At 39.7% G+C, this 18527-nt stretch overlaps 2 protein-coding genes across 9 annotated transcripts in view; one reads left to right on the plus strand and one right to left on the minus strand.

The window, feature by feature from the left end:
• per2 (period circadian clock 2) overlaps positions 1-4997 on the plus strand; it is a 46583-nt gene extending 41586 nt beyond the window's left edge. For all 6 annotated transcript variants that reach the window (XM_017718511.2, XM_017718508.2, XM_017718510.2 and 3 more), the window contains 2 exons: positions 853-1003; positions 4337-4997. In XM_017718511.2, coding sequence (XP_017574000.2) covers positions 853-1003; positions 4337-4456 — 271 coding nt within the window. In that variant the 3' untranslated portion in view covers positions 4457-4997. The remainder of the gene's footprint in view (positions 1-852; positions 1004-4336) is intronic.
• A 2984-nt stretch (positions 4998-7981) lies between these two features.
• Positions 7982-18124, minus strand: hes6 (hes family bHLH transcription factor 6). Of its 3 annotated transcripts, XM_017718506.2 has the most exons (5): positions 17032-18124; positions 10247-10332; positions 10075-10161; positions 9880-9961; positions 7982-9366 (listed from the first exon to the last, which is right to left on the minus strand). In XM_017718506.2, exons 2-5 carry the CDS (start codon positions 10325-10327, stop codon positions 8921-8923), a joined length of 696 nt encoding a protein of 231 aa, XP_017573995.1. In that variant the 5' UTR covers positions 10328-10332; positions 17032-18124; the 3' UTR covers positions 7982-8920. The 3 variants fall into 3 exon arrangements, with proteins under 3 accessions (XP_017573995.1, XP_017573996.1, XP_017573994.1); XM_017718507.2 differs by lacking the exon at positions 17032-18124 and having other exon boundaries at positions 7982-9363; positions 10247-10585; XM_017718505.2 differs by lacking the exon at positions 17032-18124 and having other exon boundaries at positions 10247-10584.
• Positions 18125-18527: the final 403 nt, after the last annotated feature.

Below are 18527 nucleotides of genomic sequence, written 5' to 3' on the forward strand. Positions count from 1 at the left end.
CATAGGACACCCCCCACCCCCCCATAAGTAGCCTCAGAATTTAAATATACTATGTCAGTAGAAGTGTATTGATTGATTTTTTTTCCTGCTGTCACTATGTCCACTAGAAGGCACCAGTGTGCCTTTGTACATGTCATGGACAGTGGATTAACAATTGAGGGAGCAGGGCAGTTGCACTTTGCTCACCAGTTACTGTCCATGAACACTACAAAAAAGCCCTGACATCTGTTTTTCTCCCAATTTATAATGCAGCTCATTGATGATAAACACTTTAAAATGAACAAAAGTGCAAACATTAATGCTGTAAAAAGTAAAAAGAATTTCACAGGTCGTTGATGTTGTAAGCTCTAGTTATACAAAAGTATTGTTCCATTGTTCTCCTCAATTCCATCAGCAGCACTCCTGATTTAATAAATAAACTTAATAAACTTTAATAAACTTAATAAATGAATGATAAGAGTATGTGCAGGTGTTGGATGATAAGAAGAGGTTTGGAAATGTCCAACCGAATACTTTGACTAGCATGAAATAACTGCTTATTGTATTAATGTTATTTAAATGTGTTCTATAATTAGAACAAATAAATGCTTACTGACTAGAAAAATAGCTTTTTGAATTTTCTGATTATATCAGATTCTCGCACAGTGCTGTATTTCCTCCAGTCATATTTATTTATTGAGAATTTTTTTAAAGTAATATCAGACATTTCCTGATGCATTGAATCTTTTCCGTTCAGTCATGATCTAATCAAATGGTGAGGTTACAGATCTACACCCTTAGTGTTTGTGTGTTTTTACCATGGTTTATATCTGTGTGTGTTAAACCTGTGTGTGTTTACTTGTGTCTCATCAGTGATATACAGCGAGTTTTGCGTGAGGACCGTGAGAAGCTGAGGCAGATGCAGAAGAGTCAGCCGCGGTTCTCTGAGGAGCAGAAAAGAGAGCTGGCTGAGGTTCATCCTTGGATGAGAAGAGGAGGTCTGCCCAAAGCCATTGACGTAAAGGTAAGCACCCAAATCTTTGTTCTTTCAGATTGACGTATTATTTTTAATTTAATTGTAGATTCACAGAATTTTGCATTTGTTAAGTTATGTTTTTTGTTGATGTTCTAAGTGAAAATAACAGATCCTCTACAGAGAACTCTGTTGTATTTTTCTTTAAAATGTTCTATTTATTAGCTGAGTTTAACATATTGGACCAAAAATAAAATATAAAATGTGCAGAATTATGTTTCCAGTAGTAATTTTCACTTACAAAATCATCAAAATGTAATTCAACCATTAACACCTAAACCTCATTTAGGTTAGTTAAATATTAGAGATTACAAATTAATTAATGAGGATAAATTTATAAATAAATTTTCTGTGACAACTTGTGGTCGTACACTTGGGGCACTTCCACGTCTACCTAGTTTAGGGTGGACCAATCAAACCTTTTTTTGTTTTGTTTTTTTGTTTGGTCTGTATTGACAGGTATGAACACTCCACATGTACCTGGGGCCACACCAAACAGCTGAACCGTGATCCACCAAAAATCATGGGTCTCGGTCCACCTGAACTTGTGTGTCTATTTTCCTGCAATGTAATTGTTGAGAAAATAGATTTATATCCATATTATTATATGGTGATTAGGCATTTTATACTATGATAAGACAGTGAAAGTTAAAAATGTCGTTTTTTGTCATTAAAGGTGGCAAACATAAAAGTAACTAGTGCTTGTATCCCTGCCAAATACCTTAACAATCAGTGATCACAAATGTATATAATTTGGCACACTTCCGTAATTGCAATATGAAACCAAACCTAATAAAAAATGTACACTATATGGACTATGTACACAAAAGTACTGGGACACCTACACATTACACCTACAGGAGCATTTATGACATCCCATTCTAAATCCCTAGGCCTTTATATGAAGTTCAGAATCAGAATCTGAATCAGAACCCTTTATTGATCCCAGAGGGAAATTGCAGAAATTGCAGTTGGTCCCATCTTTACAGCTATAACAGCTTCTGCTTTCTTGGCAAGTTTTCTACAAGATTTTGGAGTGTATCTGTAGGACCGGTTTTCGTTCATCCCAAAGGTCTTTGATGGGGTTGTGGTCAGGGCTCTGTGCGGGCCAGTCAAGTTCATCCACACCAAACTTACCCATCCATGCCTTTATGGACCTTGCTTTGTGCAGTGAGACGTTGTTATGCTGGAACCGAAAAAGGCCTTTCCCAGAGTGTTCCCATACGGTTGGAAGCATACAATTCTCCAAAATGTCTTGGTATGCTGAAGCAATAAGATGAATGAAACAACCCCATAGCATTATCCCTTCTCCACCAAACTTTACACTTGCCACAATGTACTAAGGCAGGTAATGTTGTAATGTTCTCCTGGCAATTGCCAAACCCAGACTCTTCCATCAGACTGCAAGATAGAGAAGAGTGATTTGTCACTCCACAGAATATGTTTCCACTGCTCCAGAGTCCAGTGTTGGCATGCTTTACACCACTCCATCCAACTCTTGGCATTGTGCTTGGAGATGTAAGGCTTGCATGCAAGTGCTCGGACATGGAAACCCATCCCATGAAGCTCCAGGTGCACATCTTTTGTGCTGATGTTAATGCCAGAGGTTCGGAACTCTGCAGTTATTGAGTCAGTAGAGCGCTGGTGACTTATGTACAATGCACGTCAGCATTTGGTGACCTTGTTCTGTAACTTTACATGGGTGCTGTGGTTCCTAAAGCTTCAACTTGTCAACAATACCACTCACAGTTGATTGTGAAATGTCTAGGAGGGAAGAAATTGGGCAAACTGACTTGTTGCAATGGTGCCGTCTTATTACAGTGCCACTCTTCAGTTCACTGAGCTCTTTAGAACGACCCATTCTGTCACAAATGTCTGTAAAGGCAGGCTGCATGGCTAGGTGCTTGATTTTGTACACCTGTGGTGAAGGGACTGAATGAAATACATGAATTCAATGATTTAAGAGGTGTCTCAGAGTCTGTTGCACCAAAGAACGTTTCAGCCTAGACAGCTTTTTGAATGATGCAAAGTACAGGGCAGCCAACCAGAGATCATTTACATGTATCAGTTTTAAAGGCACAGTAACAATTGCAGCCCATTTGATTCAACAAGGTCATGCAAAAATTAGTTATGGCTGTTTTTGGTACATAAAAACACACAAAAAGTACACTTAAAAAAATACCTACAATACAAAAATGCATGTTTTGAGCCCACATTTGCATAGAAAATTGAACTGTAAAGAAAATGTTACTTTAGATGTTTAGAATTACTTGTCATGGTAATAACTTAATGTAGATATAAATTTTGAACTATGAACTTAAAATACAATGTTAAATTATTCATTCAATATGAGGCATACTGGATATTACTTTTATTATAAATTAATTTGTTATGCTACACAGCTTTCTTATTTTAGAATATGCATTTCTATTCATTCTGGACAAAACAATCCTAAAAGAGGCATGCAAAATTTGTCCAGTATTATTGAAAACAGTAATTCCAAACTTTTCAACATTAGTGTATAACTTTGCTGAACACAAAGTATCTCCTCTGCTTTACTACATTACTTCTTGAAAAGTAATATGTGGGGGAATCTGAAAGCAATGATGTCACAGCAGCCCCCTCAAACCAGGAACAGTGAAAAAACTTCCTCTAAAAAATGTTATACACCAACATTTCTATGGTCTTCATGTTTGTGGGGCAAAATGTATTGGTTTTGAAAACACAACAAAAAAAATGCTGTCATGAGTCATGACTGAAAGACTGACAACAGACAACTGGACCACTGACTGACTAAAACTAAATTTCAGTATTACAAATAGTGTATGTCATGGCTAAAATGTCCCATTAAACCTTGAATTTATAAAGTGTCTGCTTGTTTTGACTGTGGGGTTCACATTATTCTGTAGCAATGTTTGCTAGCAAACATCTCTGAAAAACATCAAATCTCAGTTTAGCAAGGTAGCAGTAAGAAATACTGAAACTGACATTTAGTAAATTTCACAGTGTGGTCACATAACTTATAACCAAGTGCATTTGTGCATGTATTGCAGTAAAAACATTATTACTGGATTATTACGTCAGCTGACGTCAGCAATTTGACTGGTTCTGCCGCTGAGTTTGGCTGAGTTTAGTGGTGCATCACCCCAGTACTTTGAAAAGTAGTGGGTCAATTGTCCGCTTGCCCTCTGGTTGTTCTACCAGCCAGGGTTTTTTTTTTTTATTATAGTATATGACATTTAAACCTTGATCTTAGTTGATGACAATTCCTTTAAGGACACTGCTGTATGTGCAGGCTAAGCAAGGTGTGTTTGTGTTGTGCAGGCTTGTGTCGGCTGTGAAGGTGTGACAGAGACGCTGCTTGAAGAGGAGCTCCCCGACCTGCATATGGGGGAATCTGAAAGCAATGATGTCACAGCAGCCCCCTCAAACCAGGAACAGTGAAAAGACTTCCTCTAAAAAATGTTATACACCAACATTTCTATGGTCTTCATGTTTGAGGACACTTTATTTTACGAGTGTATGGCAACCACGTGCTCTCAAAGAGTGTGTGTGTGTGCGCGTGTGTGTGTGGTGGGGTTATAAACTGTGATGTAAATTTTCTTTGTCGCCATGGCAACAGTGAAGCGTATTTTTGTTTCTTTTCTTTGCTCCTGTGTTCTGCTGTTATTTTAATGTTGTTTTTCCCCCCTTTAAAGCTCTTTCAGGACTTCTGCCATGTGCCACATTGTGTTGTAAAACTGCAGTCGGCAAAATTTTACTTGTGTGTAGCTTGTGTGTGAAAAGATTGTCAGTGGGGTCCTCTACTGAAAGATGTCAAAAATATTTATTTTTATATACATATGTTAATATATAAGTAATAAAAGTGCATATCGCTTTTTATGTGCTGAATCTGGAAAAGTGTGTATTAAATTACTTATCAGAGCAGAGCAATAGAAAAGGAAAAAAAAAAACGAGCGTAATGTATATGGACCAAGCTCAGCATCACTATTTGGGACGAGGCAAATATGAGCCGAGAACTTTCTTTGATGTGCAATTAAAATAGTATAACATGCTGCGTTACCAATTATTTAGGAGAGGATTTCTCTCAAGAAACACACAGCCAGTCACACCTTCTTGATGTACAGAGTAATACAATCACTTTGGTCTACAGTTAAAGGTCATTATAAGAACAGAAGAATTATAAGGCTGCCTTAAGAGACCTTGTAGAAATGATGTTTGAGTTTTGAATCTTCTTTCTACATTTCCTATTTCCTCTGCCCTGTCAGTCAGCCCTGCTGGGTGAGGTCTGATGTCTGTGCTGAGAAACGAGGTAGCTTTTGGGGGAAGCTAGCTTTGGAAAGTGCTACAGTTGCTATTGGGGAACATATTTTATTTTAGTCTTAAAAGGCTGCAGTCAGAACAGTGCGTCTGCTTAAATGTTACTTTTTGGAAAGTGTTTACTGTACACCAAATGTTGTGTGTGTTCATTGTTATGAATGCATAACATTTGTTTGTAATAAAATTGTATTTTTTAGAAAGAAAAAAACCCTTGGAGTTGTGGATTTGTTAACTAAACATTCCAGTGAAAATGTGTAATATAAATATAGCTTAAATATAGGCATTTAACATATTTTAAAGTGTTTAATGATGCTATAAGAATCTGAGAGTTCTGCTGTGTAATACTATAATAATTTCACCATCATGTAATATTTCTGTAGTACTGTAATACAGTAATATATACTATTAATGCAGTATCCTGTAGTATAATGTACAGTATATGCAAAAGTTTGGTCAAATTAAATGCTGATTTTTTTTTTACATTTTTTAAGCAAAGCAAATGCAGACAGCTACAAAGAACACTCTTCTGCATATTTTAGTGCACTGTTTATTTGCTTAAATTAACATACTGGGGGAAAAAGACTAAAATGTGCAAACGTTATGGCATATTTTATGTTTTATTTTTTATCCAATATGTTAGTCCGATCAAAAAATAGAGCTTGTGCAAAAGAAATTTGACCAGGGGTGTTCAAACTTTTGCATAACCGTCCATATTTATTATATGATCCCTGTAGTGTTCAGATCTGTATTCATACGGGTTATTTGTGGTCCTCGGCCTGTGTGTGTGCTCTATGCTGTCTGTGTGCGCTCACACGGTCCAGCTCCTCCGGTAATAAGCGTCTGTTACAGACTGGCCGTTGGAAACCCCGAGGAGCGCATTTCAGTGCCATATGCTCCAAATCAAACGGCTCGTTTCCAGCGCTCCTGTTCGCTTTTTCTTCTTTTACAACACACATCCGATGTCCAGCCTCTCCCTGCCTTTGGTGGCCCTTCCATGTGGCCGAGGTGCAGACTTGTACGTGCTGTGGGAAGGAGGACGCTGCCTTTGATGAAGGCGACCGGAGTCGTTCACACCTCCGCCAATTTAAAGTGGAGGTGTTAAAAGTCCCCGGACAACACCCCCCCTCAGACGCCCACCCCTCCTCCAAACAGCACCCAACAGACGCCACTAATCCGCCTCAGCAGCAGAGAGGCCCCCTCACGAACCGACAGCAGCCCGCGAAGTTCAAATGTGGATTTGGAAGATTAATACGTCTTTATTCGGGCCTTGAATGCAGCTTTATAGCTGTTAGGGTCGTGTTCAGCAAACGCGTTGAAGGTGTTGATTGTCCACTCGAAATGAGCGTACAGGTGCAGGACTGATGACACATCAATGTCCAAGAAAAAACTCCACTCGACCAAACCATGCGGATTAAAAGCGAGTTTTTTGGTTAGGACATCTGTTTTAAAAAGGTGATTGTGAATAAAAGTATTGAAATGACAGGATGCGACTAAAAAGCACTGCTGAGTTCATCCAAGGCAAATCTTTCTTCACTTCACTGTTGGACAAGAACGGATTAATGCTTTCCCCTTTTCTAATGAATGATATGCTGCGTGCTCTTAGTCTTGTTTTTACCAGCATTCATTATATTTTTGTATTTGTATCATCACATCCCTCATGCCTGAAGTTGAATATTTTACCAGCATTTGTTTTTTTTTTATCATTATATTTTCCCAACATGCCTTGCGTTGACTATTTCACCAGCATTCATTATATTTTCATATTTATATCCTGGAGATTTCCCGCCATGTCCAGACTGAAGGTTCTAACTGTACTGTTGATGCTACTTAACGGCTCCTCGGCGTTGAGCTCGGTGGGTATCTGTGAGCTTCCTTTGAGAACAGCTACACGTATGTTTCCATTTCCATGTCTATCGTGACTTAAGCGGTTGCTAGCCTGCTATCTGCGAGTAGAAAGGTAAGAAAAGTCCAAAATTATGAGGGTTTCAGAAGTGAGCGTAAGTAGTTTTCATATTTCGGTCCTGTTTCGTCCAGAAAACTAGCTACGATAAATCTACGACTATAAAACCCCGGGCTAACGTTAGCTTAGACGTTGCTTTGCTATTTGTTTGGAGATGTGTCTGTCGTAGCCTCCTGAAATTATACAATTATACACATTTTAAAGGCAAAAGCAACGAGAAACCTTATTGCATTCTAGCCTTTAAACAGCGAACGAATCAAACCAACCAGCTTGTCTTTCCAGCAGCATGACAGCTCGGGTTGTCAGGTCCGGGCTAACAAACACCAGGGGTGTTGGCTCTGACACCTCTTACACCATGAGCACAAAAGAGGGACTCCAAAGCAGAACCTTCTCACTTTCAAATAGCCTTCACAGCCCACACAGGCGAGGTGTGTCAGGAAGGCCTCCGTGCTGTATGCCTGATTATTTCAGTTGTTCAAGTTTCCCCTCGCTGAGGTGGATGTAGCCGTTGTAGTCAGTGTTTTGGTGACGAAACAACGACCAGGTTTATGATAGATTATGAAACGTATCATGCAGAATATCAAATAATATTAAAGAATGTGAAAGTAGGCACCTTTTCTCAATTATTGTCCACCGACTGCATCAACTCAAACATGCAGAACTGAAAAAAAGAGACCAGTGTTTGGGTTATTGTTTTTTTTTTTATTGATTATTATTATTTAATGAATGGAACAACTTACACTTCATCAATATCTACAACAGCAACAACGATGAAATATTTACATTCTCTTCTACAATAATAAGATACAGATAGGCGTCTCCTAGAAATACTCATCATAACAGTGTTGTCTTAATTTAGCTTATACATTTTTTTTAAATACAAAGATGCAGATATAAAAAGATATTTCTGTGTTACTGGGTTGAAATCTGGCTGCTACACCAACAAGAGCTTTATATTAAACACAACTGTTACAGATACCCCAGCTACAATCTCAGAAGCCTACATGGCCAATGGTCCAGTGTTACAGACTATACACATGGCCTATGTCCCAGTTCTATAGCCTACACAGTCATTTGCCTGGTGTTACAGCCTACACCAGTGTTTCCCAACCCCATTTCTAAAGGTCCCAACTGCACTGTACAGTTTCCTGGTTTCCCTGTGTTAACACATTTGATTCAGTCAAAAGGACTTGCTAATAAGCTAATGAAAGCTTTCATGTACAGGGAAAACTAGAAACAGAAGCAAGTGCCCATTGGCTTCTATTATAAGTGTGTCTTGAGTCAGTGTTTTACAGGTAAACACATTGAAATCACTGTCCATGGTAATCGACCACATGCTAGAGAAAATTGTAATTGAAAGAAAATGCTGGAATATTCCTAGAAGAGTAATAACTTGAGTTTCAAACTTTAAAAGTGATGACTGTCCAATAAACAACAGGAATTCCCCTTAGCTCTCCTCCAACTGGACCCAATGCCATGACTTTTGGAACAAGTTCTCTGGGTAACTGCTTTATGAAGTGATCAGGACCGAAGGTGAGAAACCAGCCTACACACGCTGCCTATGGCTTTGTGTTATAGCCTACACACTTCCACCCATAGTCCAGTGTTGTTGCACAGCCCCTCCGGCTCTACCAGGGCCTCCACACGGCCTTAGAGTAGTAGCTGGTAGGCAGTTCTCTCGCGTCCCGGTCATCAGGCACCCCATGGCCACGCTCACTCTCTGTATCCTCGCCATCTGAGCTCAGGTCATCACTGGACGTGGTGGATAGGGACAAAGACAGATCAGATGGGCTTCCTCCTCCTTCTCCTCCTCCTTCACCACAAACAAGCCCTCCGGGGGACTCGTTCGGCCAGGGGCCACAGCGTCCCGGCTCAGTCAGCAGGTCAGTCAGCACGTCCTGGAAGCGCTGCTCGCTGTTCAGAGGCATGCACTCCAGCAGGTGGTTCAGCAGGTCAGCCGCCACAGTCGCGTCGATGCCTGGACAGCTGGACACAAACGTGTGGACCTCGTGCATGCACTGGATGTAGCCTGCTGCAAAGCGCTCGCTCGCCTCCCGGTTCATGCTGTCAGCTGCTGAGGTACATAAAGACACAAGGTCAAAATGAGACACTACTTAAGTCCACTGCCAATGCCCCCAGCTTTCAGCTTTAAATGAAAGGACATGTAACCTGCACAGTTGTATCCCTTAACTCAGATGTAATGGATCAGCAAAGACAGGTTCAGTGTCTGAAGTTTGCCTCTTTAGTTTTGCGCTGGAGTTTCTAACCGAAACGTGATGAAGTCTGTCACTGAAAGTCTTGGATGACAAACTTGTAAAAAAACTTACAAAAAACTTCATTATAAATCTAAACTTCAGATAGATAGATACATACTTGATTGATCCTGAAGGAAATGTAGCATTATTAATCTAAATTATAACCTCATTATAAATCTAAAGGACCAAACTTAACATGCCAAGTTGCCTTGGCTGATCTACTACATTTGGGGTGCTTTTGTTTTTTCGGTGAACTAGTCCTTTAATATGAGGGGAAGCGCTGCCTCTCGCCGTGTTGTTCAGCCTAGCGTGTCAGTGGTTAGTTAGCTCACCTTTAGCTCTGTGTTGAAGAATACTTTCTACACGTTTCACGGTCATTTCCAGCACCTCGGCGTTCTCCATCTTGGTTTGTGCCTGTGAATAACAGAAAACACGTTAGGGTGATTACTCGTATTTGTATTTTGTGAGTCAGCACTTCATTTGTGGTCCAAAAGTTGCGGTGAAGTGGATGAAGTGAGCTTACTTACGTCCGAGTCAGCTAGCAGCAGCCGCAGCTCCTGTAAACTTTCGTTAATGCGGGCCCGCCGCTTTTTCTCCACCAACGGCTTTCGCGTCTGTAGAGAGAAGAGGAAACGCTGCAGAGTCCTGTACAGACTGTTAAACACAAGCGCTGAAGGATATGTACAGCGAGTCACGTACCTTCCTGTCTCCTCTGATGCCGAAGCAGTCATCCTCACTTCTGCCCGGTCCACTCCTGCCGTTGCGAGAGGCCGGGGCCATGTTTGCTGTGCTCAGGAAAAAAAACAGAAAAAAAAAAACTCCTCAAAGCGCTGTTAGGACTCCTCTCAATGGGGCAGATGGTCGGCGAGCCCAGGCTGGAACAAAAGCGATCTCCAAATACACGGCGCTAACGAGCGAGGCGTGTTTTGTGCGCTGAGGGAGAGTGAGTGAGGGGCATTTATGGGCTCTGATTTACATGTGAATGAGCAGCAGGGCTCTGCGCGGACAGGTGACGGAGGACTCCCGGGAGCAGCGGCCAATCAGCAGCCTCGCCTTTGTCTGGCCTTTGTAAACCAACCCGCCCTGAGGAGAGGAGTTTTCAGTGGAGGAGAACAACTTAGCGCTGTCTGCCCCACACCAGCACTGTACACACTGTTCATGTCAGTGGAGAGCAGACTAAATTACACCACTACTAATTCTGTCACTACTAGCACTTCTATTAGCACTGCGTCTAATACTGTACATACTACAGCACTAAAATAATAAAAAATGAAAAACAAAACATACATAAGAAGAATACTGATACTACTACTAATACAATTATATCATATTACTGCAACAAATAACACAAATAATGCTTGCACAATAGTACTGATACTATCACTACTACCAAAACTATAGCATATTACTGTAATGATACGAACTAAACAATACTATTACACAACAATACTGCTACTGGCACTACTGCAAATACAATTACAGCACATTTTGCTATAATAATAACAAAAATAATACTAATACACATCAATACCGCTACTGCTACACAGACAATTACAGCATATTACTATAATAATTAAAACATCTGAAGTGCTATGGATACTCAATAATACTGCTACTGTTCTCTTACAATCCCTGCCTTATTATATACTAAGCCTTATTATTCAGTAACTACATGGGCTACAATGCAAACTACACTCAGGCTGAGTTATTCTTAAGTTACAGAAGTGTGTAGTAAAATTTGGTCTCTTCTTTTTTCTCCCTCTGATGTCCAGTACAGCATTTTCTGCTGATATCCGCCTCATTCTGATACCCACCGATACAGATATGCTATCTTTTTATCTAATACACAACAAAACTGCTGCTACTAATATTGCCAAATCTAATAATTTAACTTTAATGTGCACTCATTGCTGACACAGGCATTCAATTGCACATACAGCTTGTGTAATCTCTACTGAAAGACATTGCCAAAAGAATAGTGGGGACAAGTGTCAGCTAGAGAGGTATAAAGCCACCCATCTTTAAGCTGTGGAGCAGTGGAACTGCATTTTCTGGAAGGATGGTTTTGCACTATCTGCAACGTTTGGGATGGGTTGAAGTGGCATTTGTGGTCTAGAACTAATCATCTAACATCAGTACCTGATCTCACCAATGCTCTTGTGGCTGAATGCAATCACATCCTCACAGAATGTTCCAATATCTAGTGTAAAGCCTTCGCAGAAGAGTGGAAACTGTTAATGCCGCAAAGTTAATCAAACTCCACTCCATTAATACACTAGAATTTAGAAGAAACGCTGGATGAATGTTTACAAACTTTTGGGCATCTAGTATACTTACTATGACTGCTACTAATATATTCAAAAAACCATAATTATACAACAACTACTACTACTAATAATAATAATGCAAAGCCGTAATGTATAATATTGAAATACTAACATTCTACACTACAGTAATGACTTATAAATAATACAAACATTTCCAAAAAAGGTCAGAAGGCAAAATGTAAATAAAACAGACTGAAATGATCTGCAAATACTTTCTGACTTGTATTCAATTGAAAATAGCACAAAGACAAGATTTTTAAAGTTTCAACTAATTAGCTTCATTGTTCTTTGTATGTATACACTAATTCTAATTTTGATACCTGTAACATGTCCCAAAAAAGTTGGCACAGGGGCATATTTACATCATCTTTCCTTTTAATAGCGTTCAGTAATTGTTTGGGAACTGAGGACACCAATCACTGTAATTGCTTCTTTCTTGCTTGAAATAACACTTCAGCTGCTCAAGTCTGGGGTCTCCGCTCTTATATATTGTGCTTCATAATGCGCCAAATTTTTCAATGGGAGACCGGTCATCACCGCTCACTCTCTTACTACAAGCCAGAAACATTTTGATAGGTGGACCCACTGCACTTGGCGTCAGTCTGCCTCTGATGATACGATGATAAGGTGCCTTTATTGTCCTTGCACAGTGTACAACTAAATTGAGCAACAATCCAATGGCACTTTCTACACACAAAATAATTAAACATAAGGCTAAAATATATAAAGTGCAGATTTAAGAAAAATAGTATAAAAAATCCTAAATATAAAGAAAAAGGACTATAAGACTATATATTCTAAAACAGACAATAGACAAGTGAGGTAGCAGTTAGTTATTGCACATTCCTGGATAGCTTATAGAGTTATATAATAGAGTTATATAATACTGCACACCTTAGGAATTATTGCACAGAAAGAATATAGATTATAGATTGCACACTCGAGAACAAATGAATAATAAATAGAACAGAGGTGAAGTGGAACACTGGAACAGTGTAAAGTGTTCTCTGAAGTCAGTGCCAGTAAAGAGTTGTAGTGCTGTTCAGTCACTTCTGCTGAGCGGTGTTCTATAAAAAGTCCTTGTCAGTGTGTGTGTTTGGAAGTGTTCAGTTCCCGTACGGCTCTGGGGTAAAAAACTTTTCAAGTCTGTTTGTCCGGGATGGGACAGATCTAAAACGTTTACCAGAGGGCAGCAGGTCGAACAGATGATGTCCTGGGTGAAATGTGCCCATCAGGATGTTAGCTGCCCTGCTGAGGCAGCAGGAGCTGAACAGGTCCTCCAGGCAGGGCAGTGGGCAGCCGATGATGTTCTGGGCCATGTTTATGACTCCCTGCAGTGCTCTCCTCTCTGCTACTGAGCAGCTGCAGTACCACGTTGAGATGCAGTATGTCAGCACACTCTCAATGGTGAATCGGTAGTAGGACATCAGCAGCTTCTCCTGAAGGTTGTTTTTCCTGAGAATTCTCAGGAAGTAGAACCTCTGCTGTGCCTTCTTGACCACTGCCAAGATGTTGGTGGTCCAGGAGAGATCTTCAGAGATGTGTGTGCCCAGGAATCTGAAGGAAGGGACTCTTTCAACACAGTCCCCATTGATGTACAGTGGTGTGGGTACTGCTCCTTTCCACTAGAAGTCTATAATGAGTTCTTTTGATTTGGGGAGTTCAGGGTGAGATTATTCCCCGAACACCACTCAGCCAGTCCCTGGACTTCATCCCTGTAGGCAGTCTCATCTCGTATAGAGATAAGTTCAACCACTGTCGTGTCATCTGCAAATCTTACTATGGTGTTGGAGGAGTGGGTGGGGACATAGGTGTACAGAGTATAGAGAAGTGGGCTGAACACGCACCCCTGTGGTGTTCCAGTGCTGAGTTTAAGGGTGGAGGAATGATGGAGACCCAATCTTACAGACTGGGAGGGGTCTGTCAGAAAGTCTTTGATCCAGAGGCAGGTGGGTTGTGAAAGTCTCAAGTCTGTGAGTTTGGTCACCAGTCTGTGGGTGACAGGACAGTGTTAAAAGCTGAGCTTAAGTCTACAAAGAGTATGCTCACATAGCTCCCCTGGTGCTCCAGGTGTGTGAGTGCTGTGTGGAGAGCAGTGGTGATGGTATCTTCTGTGGACCTGTTTGCTTTGTAGGCAAACTGGTGTGGATCAAAGGTGGGTGGGAAAATGGCTCTGATGTGATGCAGAACCTGTCTCTCAAAACACTTCATTATGATTGGTGTGAGTGTGACTGGACGGTAGTCATTGAAGTCGCTGATGGTAGTCTTTTTTGGCAGTGGAATGATGGTGGCAGACTTCAGACAAGATGGGATGGTGGATTTGGACAGGGACAGGTTGAAGATTTTTGTGAAGACCACAGAGAGCTGGTCTGCACATACCTTCAGCACCTTTCCTGTGACACCATCAGGACCAGCAGCTGAGCTTTAGCTCAGAGAAATCTGTGCCATTTCTGAATGTTGTTGATATATGGCTTCCACTTTGTGTAGAGGAGACTTGACTTGCATTGATTCATGGATGCATCAACTGACAATGTCTATTGGTTTTCCTATGTATTTCCAAGCCCATGTTTTTTTTATTTAGCACATAAGTATGCTTTTGTTTAATGCAGTGCTGTCTGAGGGATTGAAGGCTTATCTTTTATTCAAGCATGATTGCATCACCCATTAATTTTTTTTGGGAACACTTCACAACATTTATAGTCTTAAATTGCCTGTCTAAACTTTTCTGGAACATGCTACAGGCATTAAGTTGAAGTATGAAAGGTAAAACGGTAAAAAAAAGGTAAAAAAATATTTTGTCCTAACTTTTTTGGAATCGGGTTTGCAGTGAGATTGCTACTGCAACTAGTGTTGTATTGATACTACTAATAAGACGAGGAAGAAAGAGAAAAGAGGCAGAATGTTTTAGCTTATTTGGATGTTATATGTCATGTTAACCAGGGATGAAGATGCTAGACCTTGATTTTTATTACCTGAAAATAGCTAAAATATTTGTTCTTACAAAAGATTACAGACATCCAAGTCCCCTGGATGTCTCTGTGAGTGATCTATCAAAAGAGCACATCATTGACAAAGCATAGTCTAAGGGAGATTAATTGATGACATTTCCCATGTGCTTCTTAGCCTACTTGATTAAACTTATCAGCTGCTTGCAATCTAATCTGAATACCATAACACTAACAACATTAACTGTGATCTATAAGGTTTCATAGGGAGGACGAATACATAAACCTGTAATATAAAAATAATAGTGTACACAAGTTAAGTTCATCATGGATGTGTGCAGGTATAACACTGACCCACTCCATCATACTGAAGACAACAGAGTGGAATATTTCATGGAAAAAATCTGCCACACTTACTGTTCAACCTTCAAATGTCAGTAATGGTAAATTACATAAACTTTGTGTGCGTATTACAAAAAAAACCCAACAAAAAGCCATATACCGGTTTTCCGTGTGGGTTATACACCGTGGACTCAATAGGCACTGTTTCATTGGAATGACTCAGGGCTGCTTTGTGAATGTAAGCCAAGTTATAACGCTCAGCTTTAACTGGGCTTCCAGTGTAACTCTGGCTGCGTCCAAAAAGACACACTACCTTACTAAACAGTAATCAAACATGTACAGCACTATTAGTAGTAGTTCGTTAGTAGTAGTAGTAATTGTGTGTGGTTTTGGACACAGCTGGTGTTGTACCACTCCTTAAGAAATCAAATCTTGATTCATCAAATTGTAATAATTTAGGCCTATCTCTAAATTACCTTTTATTTCCAAGATTTTGGAAAAGACAGCCTCAGTTCAACTTGTGCAGTTTTTCAAAGATAATGCCATTCTGGAAAAAATTTTAATCTGGCTTTCGCCCATAACAAAGCAATGTGACAGCTGACACATTTGGACATTAGCGCAGCTTTTGATACCATTGATCATGGTATTTTATTGGAAAGGTTGAGTCAATGGCCTGGAATTTCTGGGAGAGCACTAAAATGGTTTAATTCTTATTTGTCAAACAGATCATTTGTGGTGTCTGTGGGTGACAGGATGTCTGCCCCGTGTCTCTCAGCAGTGGGGTGCCTCAAGGGTCTGTCTTGGGTCCACTTTTATTTTCTTTATATATGCTCCCTTTAGGTGATCTTATTCAACGATTTAATGTTTCTCTTCATTTTTATGCCGATGATACACAGATATATCTATCTGTCAAACGAAATGACACTGGTAGATTGGCTAATCTTACCAACTGTCTGACAGCCATTAAATCCTGGATGTTTTAAAATATTCTTAAACTAAATGATGAAAAGACAGAGGTTCTAATTGTGGGCTCTGAGGAAATGTCCAAAAAGGTGCAGTCAGCTATTGATTGCATTGGTTTAAAGGCAAAGCCCTTTGTGAGAAATCCTGTGACTTTTGACTCCCACCTCAGTTTCTCCTTATACATCAAGAGGTGTCTTCAATCCTGTTTTTTTCAACATAGAAATATTAGTAAAGTTAGAAATTTCCTGCCCTTTTCTGACATTGAAAAAATTATTCATGCTTTTGTCTCCACCCGTTTGGACTACTACAATGCCTTATTTACTTGTCTGAGTCAGAGAGAGGTGGCTTGTCTACAGTTTGTTCAAAATGCAGCTGCTCTTCTTCTCACTAGGACAAAGCGTAGGGAACATATTACACCAGTATTGGCTTCTCTACACTGGTTGCCTGTAAGCTATAGAATAGATTTAAAAATTTTAATGCTTACTTATCAGGCTGTTCATAATGAGGCTCCAGTATACATCACTGAGCTCTTACGTCCTCTTCACAGTGTGAGAACTTTAAGGTCCTCTAATCAGGGTTATTAACTGTTCCTCGTGCTAACTTAAAATCAAAGGGGGACTATTGCATGTCCCAAAATTGTGGAATAATCTTCCTACAGATGTCAAACTCTCTGACTCAATTCAGGTTTTTAAAAAACGTTTAAAGACATTTTTATTCTCTTGCTTTTAACAGCTTTTGATCAATGTGCTTTATAAGTCGGCGTGCATTTGAGTGTTTAATTGTGTGTATTACTTATTTGAGTACATAATTATAGTGATCTTAATTGTCTTGTATTTTATTTGTAAGTATTTTGTAACGCACTTTGTGAGTCACTGGAAAAGTGGTATATACATAAAGTTTTACTTACTTACGTACTGTTAGTTAAGCGCGCCCCCTGCTGGTGATCAATCCACAGCTTTCGGCGGCAGCATCCTTTATACGCCGTGCTTCATGTCAGTGTCACACTGTTAGGACCATAAAAAATGAAGATAAAGCAGTATTACAAGCACTCTGGTTCACGGCGTCTTCCCCGTAGTTTCTCTTTTAAACGAGTTTGTCCAGAAAGGCGTTTATATAAGACTGACAGGCATTAGACATCTCATGTTTACGGACGAGCAAGTGCAAAATCGCCAAATTTGTAATCAGTATCACATTTCAGGGCACTGTTTCCTCGCTTTCTTACCTGCGAGTAATATGAATTGAATATCAATACAGAATATTCAATATTGAATACTGAACACTGAATATCGCGTCTAATGAATTTAATGAATGTCACATATCGAGGTAATAGGCTACACCTATAAATAAATAGGCAAAATTAGCATTCAGTATTAAAATCTTAACCATTCAGGCATTTAGCAGCGCTGACAGACCTGCGTTCACATCAGGTCCGGTCATTTGGTGTAATGCATTCCTCAGCATATACAGAAATCTGATATATGGCTGTAAGTGTAAATGTATGGCACATACACCTCTATACATGTGCGCATATGCCAGGTAGCTCGATGAACACATACGTATAACATTGATTATGGGCTAGGATTCATGCTTTCTGTCATATAGTGCATATATGCTTACATATGGTGTTATATGACTGAAATATGTGCCCCATGTTTTAAAATGGTTTCTAATACGTTTCCATATATGTCCATCTGACTAATAGAAGTCGGATCTAAGATAAATCCCTGCATGCTCTTTATTTAATGCCTGTTTAGCCGAGTCAGTTCTCGGGTCTCTGTTCCAGAGCGAGACTGACTGCAGTATAAAGGCTATCAGGCTAACAGGCTAACAGGCTTCATTGAAACATTCTTCGGATCTTCTTTGGCGGTTCAAACATGGCTTAAAAGCCTTCTGATTAGCTGGATGATGGGGGATCTCATGGATTCACACGCCACCTCAGAGCGATTATGGGTGATTATTCCATATTTCCATATAAAGTATTATTGCATGTCAGGTTATTTATTGACTTCCGGAGGGCTGATGCAAATCAGAATGCGTAGTTGATCGTAAATGGCTAAAATAAGACTCGGAAGGCGCGACCATTTCAGGCGCACTTCATCTTAAAAGCCCTGCTTGTGGAAGGATGGCAGATGGCAAAAAGTCCCTCAGCAACATGTAAATGATAGCAGTTGGAGCAGGGAGTTTAAAATGTTTCTTTTTTTTTAAACATGACACAATATTTTATTTAAAAAAAATGAAAATAAGATTTATATAAATTATACAGCAGCAATTTAAATATTTGTAAGCACATGTCATAATAATAATGACTGTTTTTTCATTCAGTAATAATTTAAATAGTATACAGTGAAATGGTATAAACTACATACCAGCAGGTATTTTATGATGTTTTACTTAATATTTAAA

Source organism: Pygocentrus nattereri, chromosome 19 (genome assembly GCF_015220715.1).
Source record: "Pygocentrus nattereri isolate fPygNat1 chromosome 19, fPygNat1.pri, whole genome shotgun sequence".
NCBI lineage: Eukaryota > Metazoa > Chordata > Actinopteri > Characiformes > Serrasalmidae > Pygocentrus > Pygocentrus nattereri.

Bases quoted from the DNA above. Each gene is read 5' to 3' on its own strand.
- hes6 (XM_017718506.2), bottom strand. From the start codon at position 10,327: ATGGCCCCGGCCTCTCGCAACGGCAGGAGTGGACCGGGCAGAAGTGAG. The intron at 9,962-10,074 runs GTAAGTAAGCTC...TGTTATTCACAG, and splicing joins TGCTGCTAGCTGACTCGGAC to GCACAAACCAAGATGGAGAA. The intron at 9,367-9,879 runs GTGAGCTAACTA...TATGTACCTCAG, and splicing joins TCTTCAACACAGAGCTAAAG to CAGCTGACAGCATGAACCGG.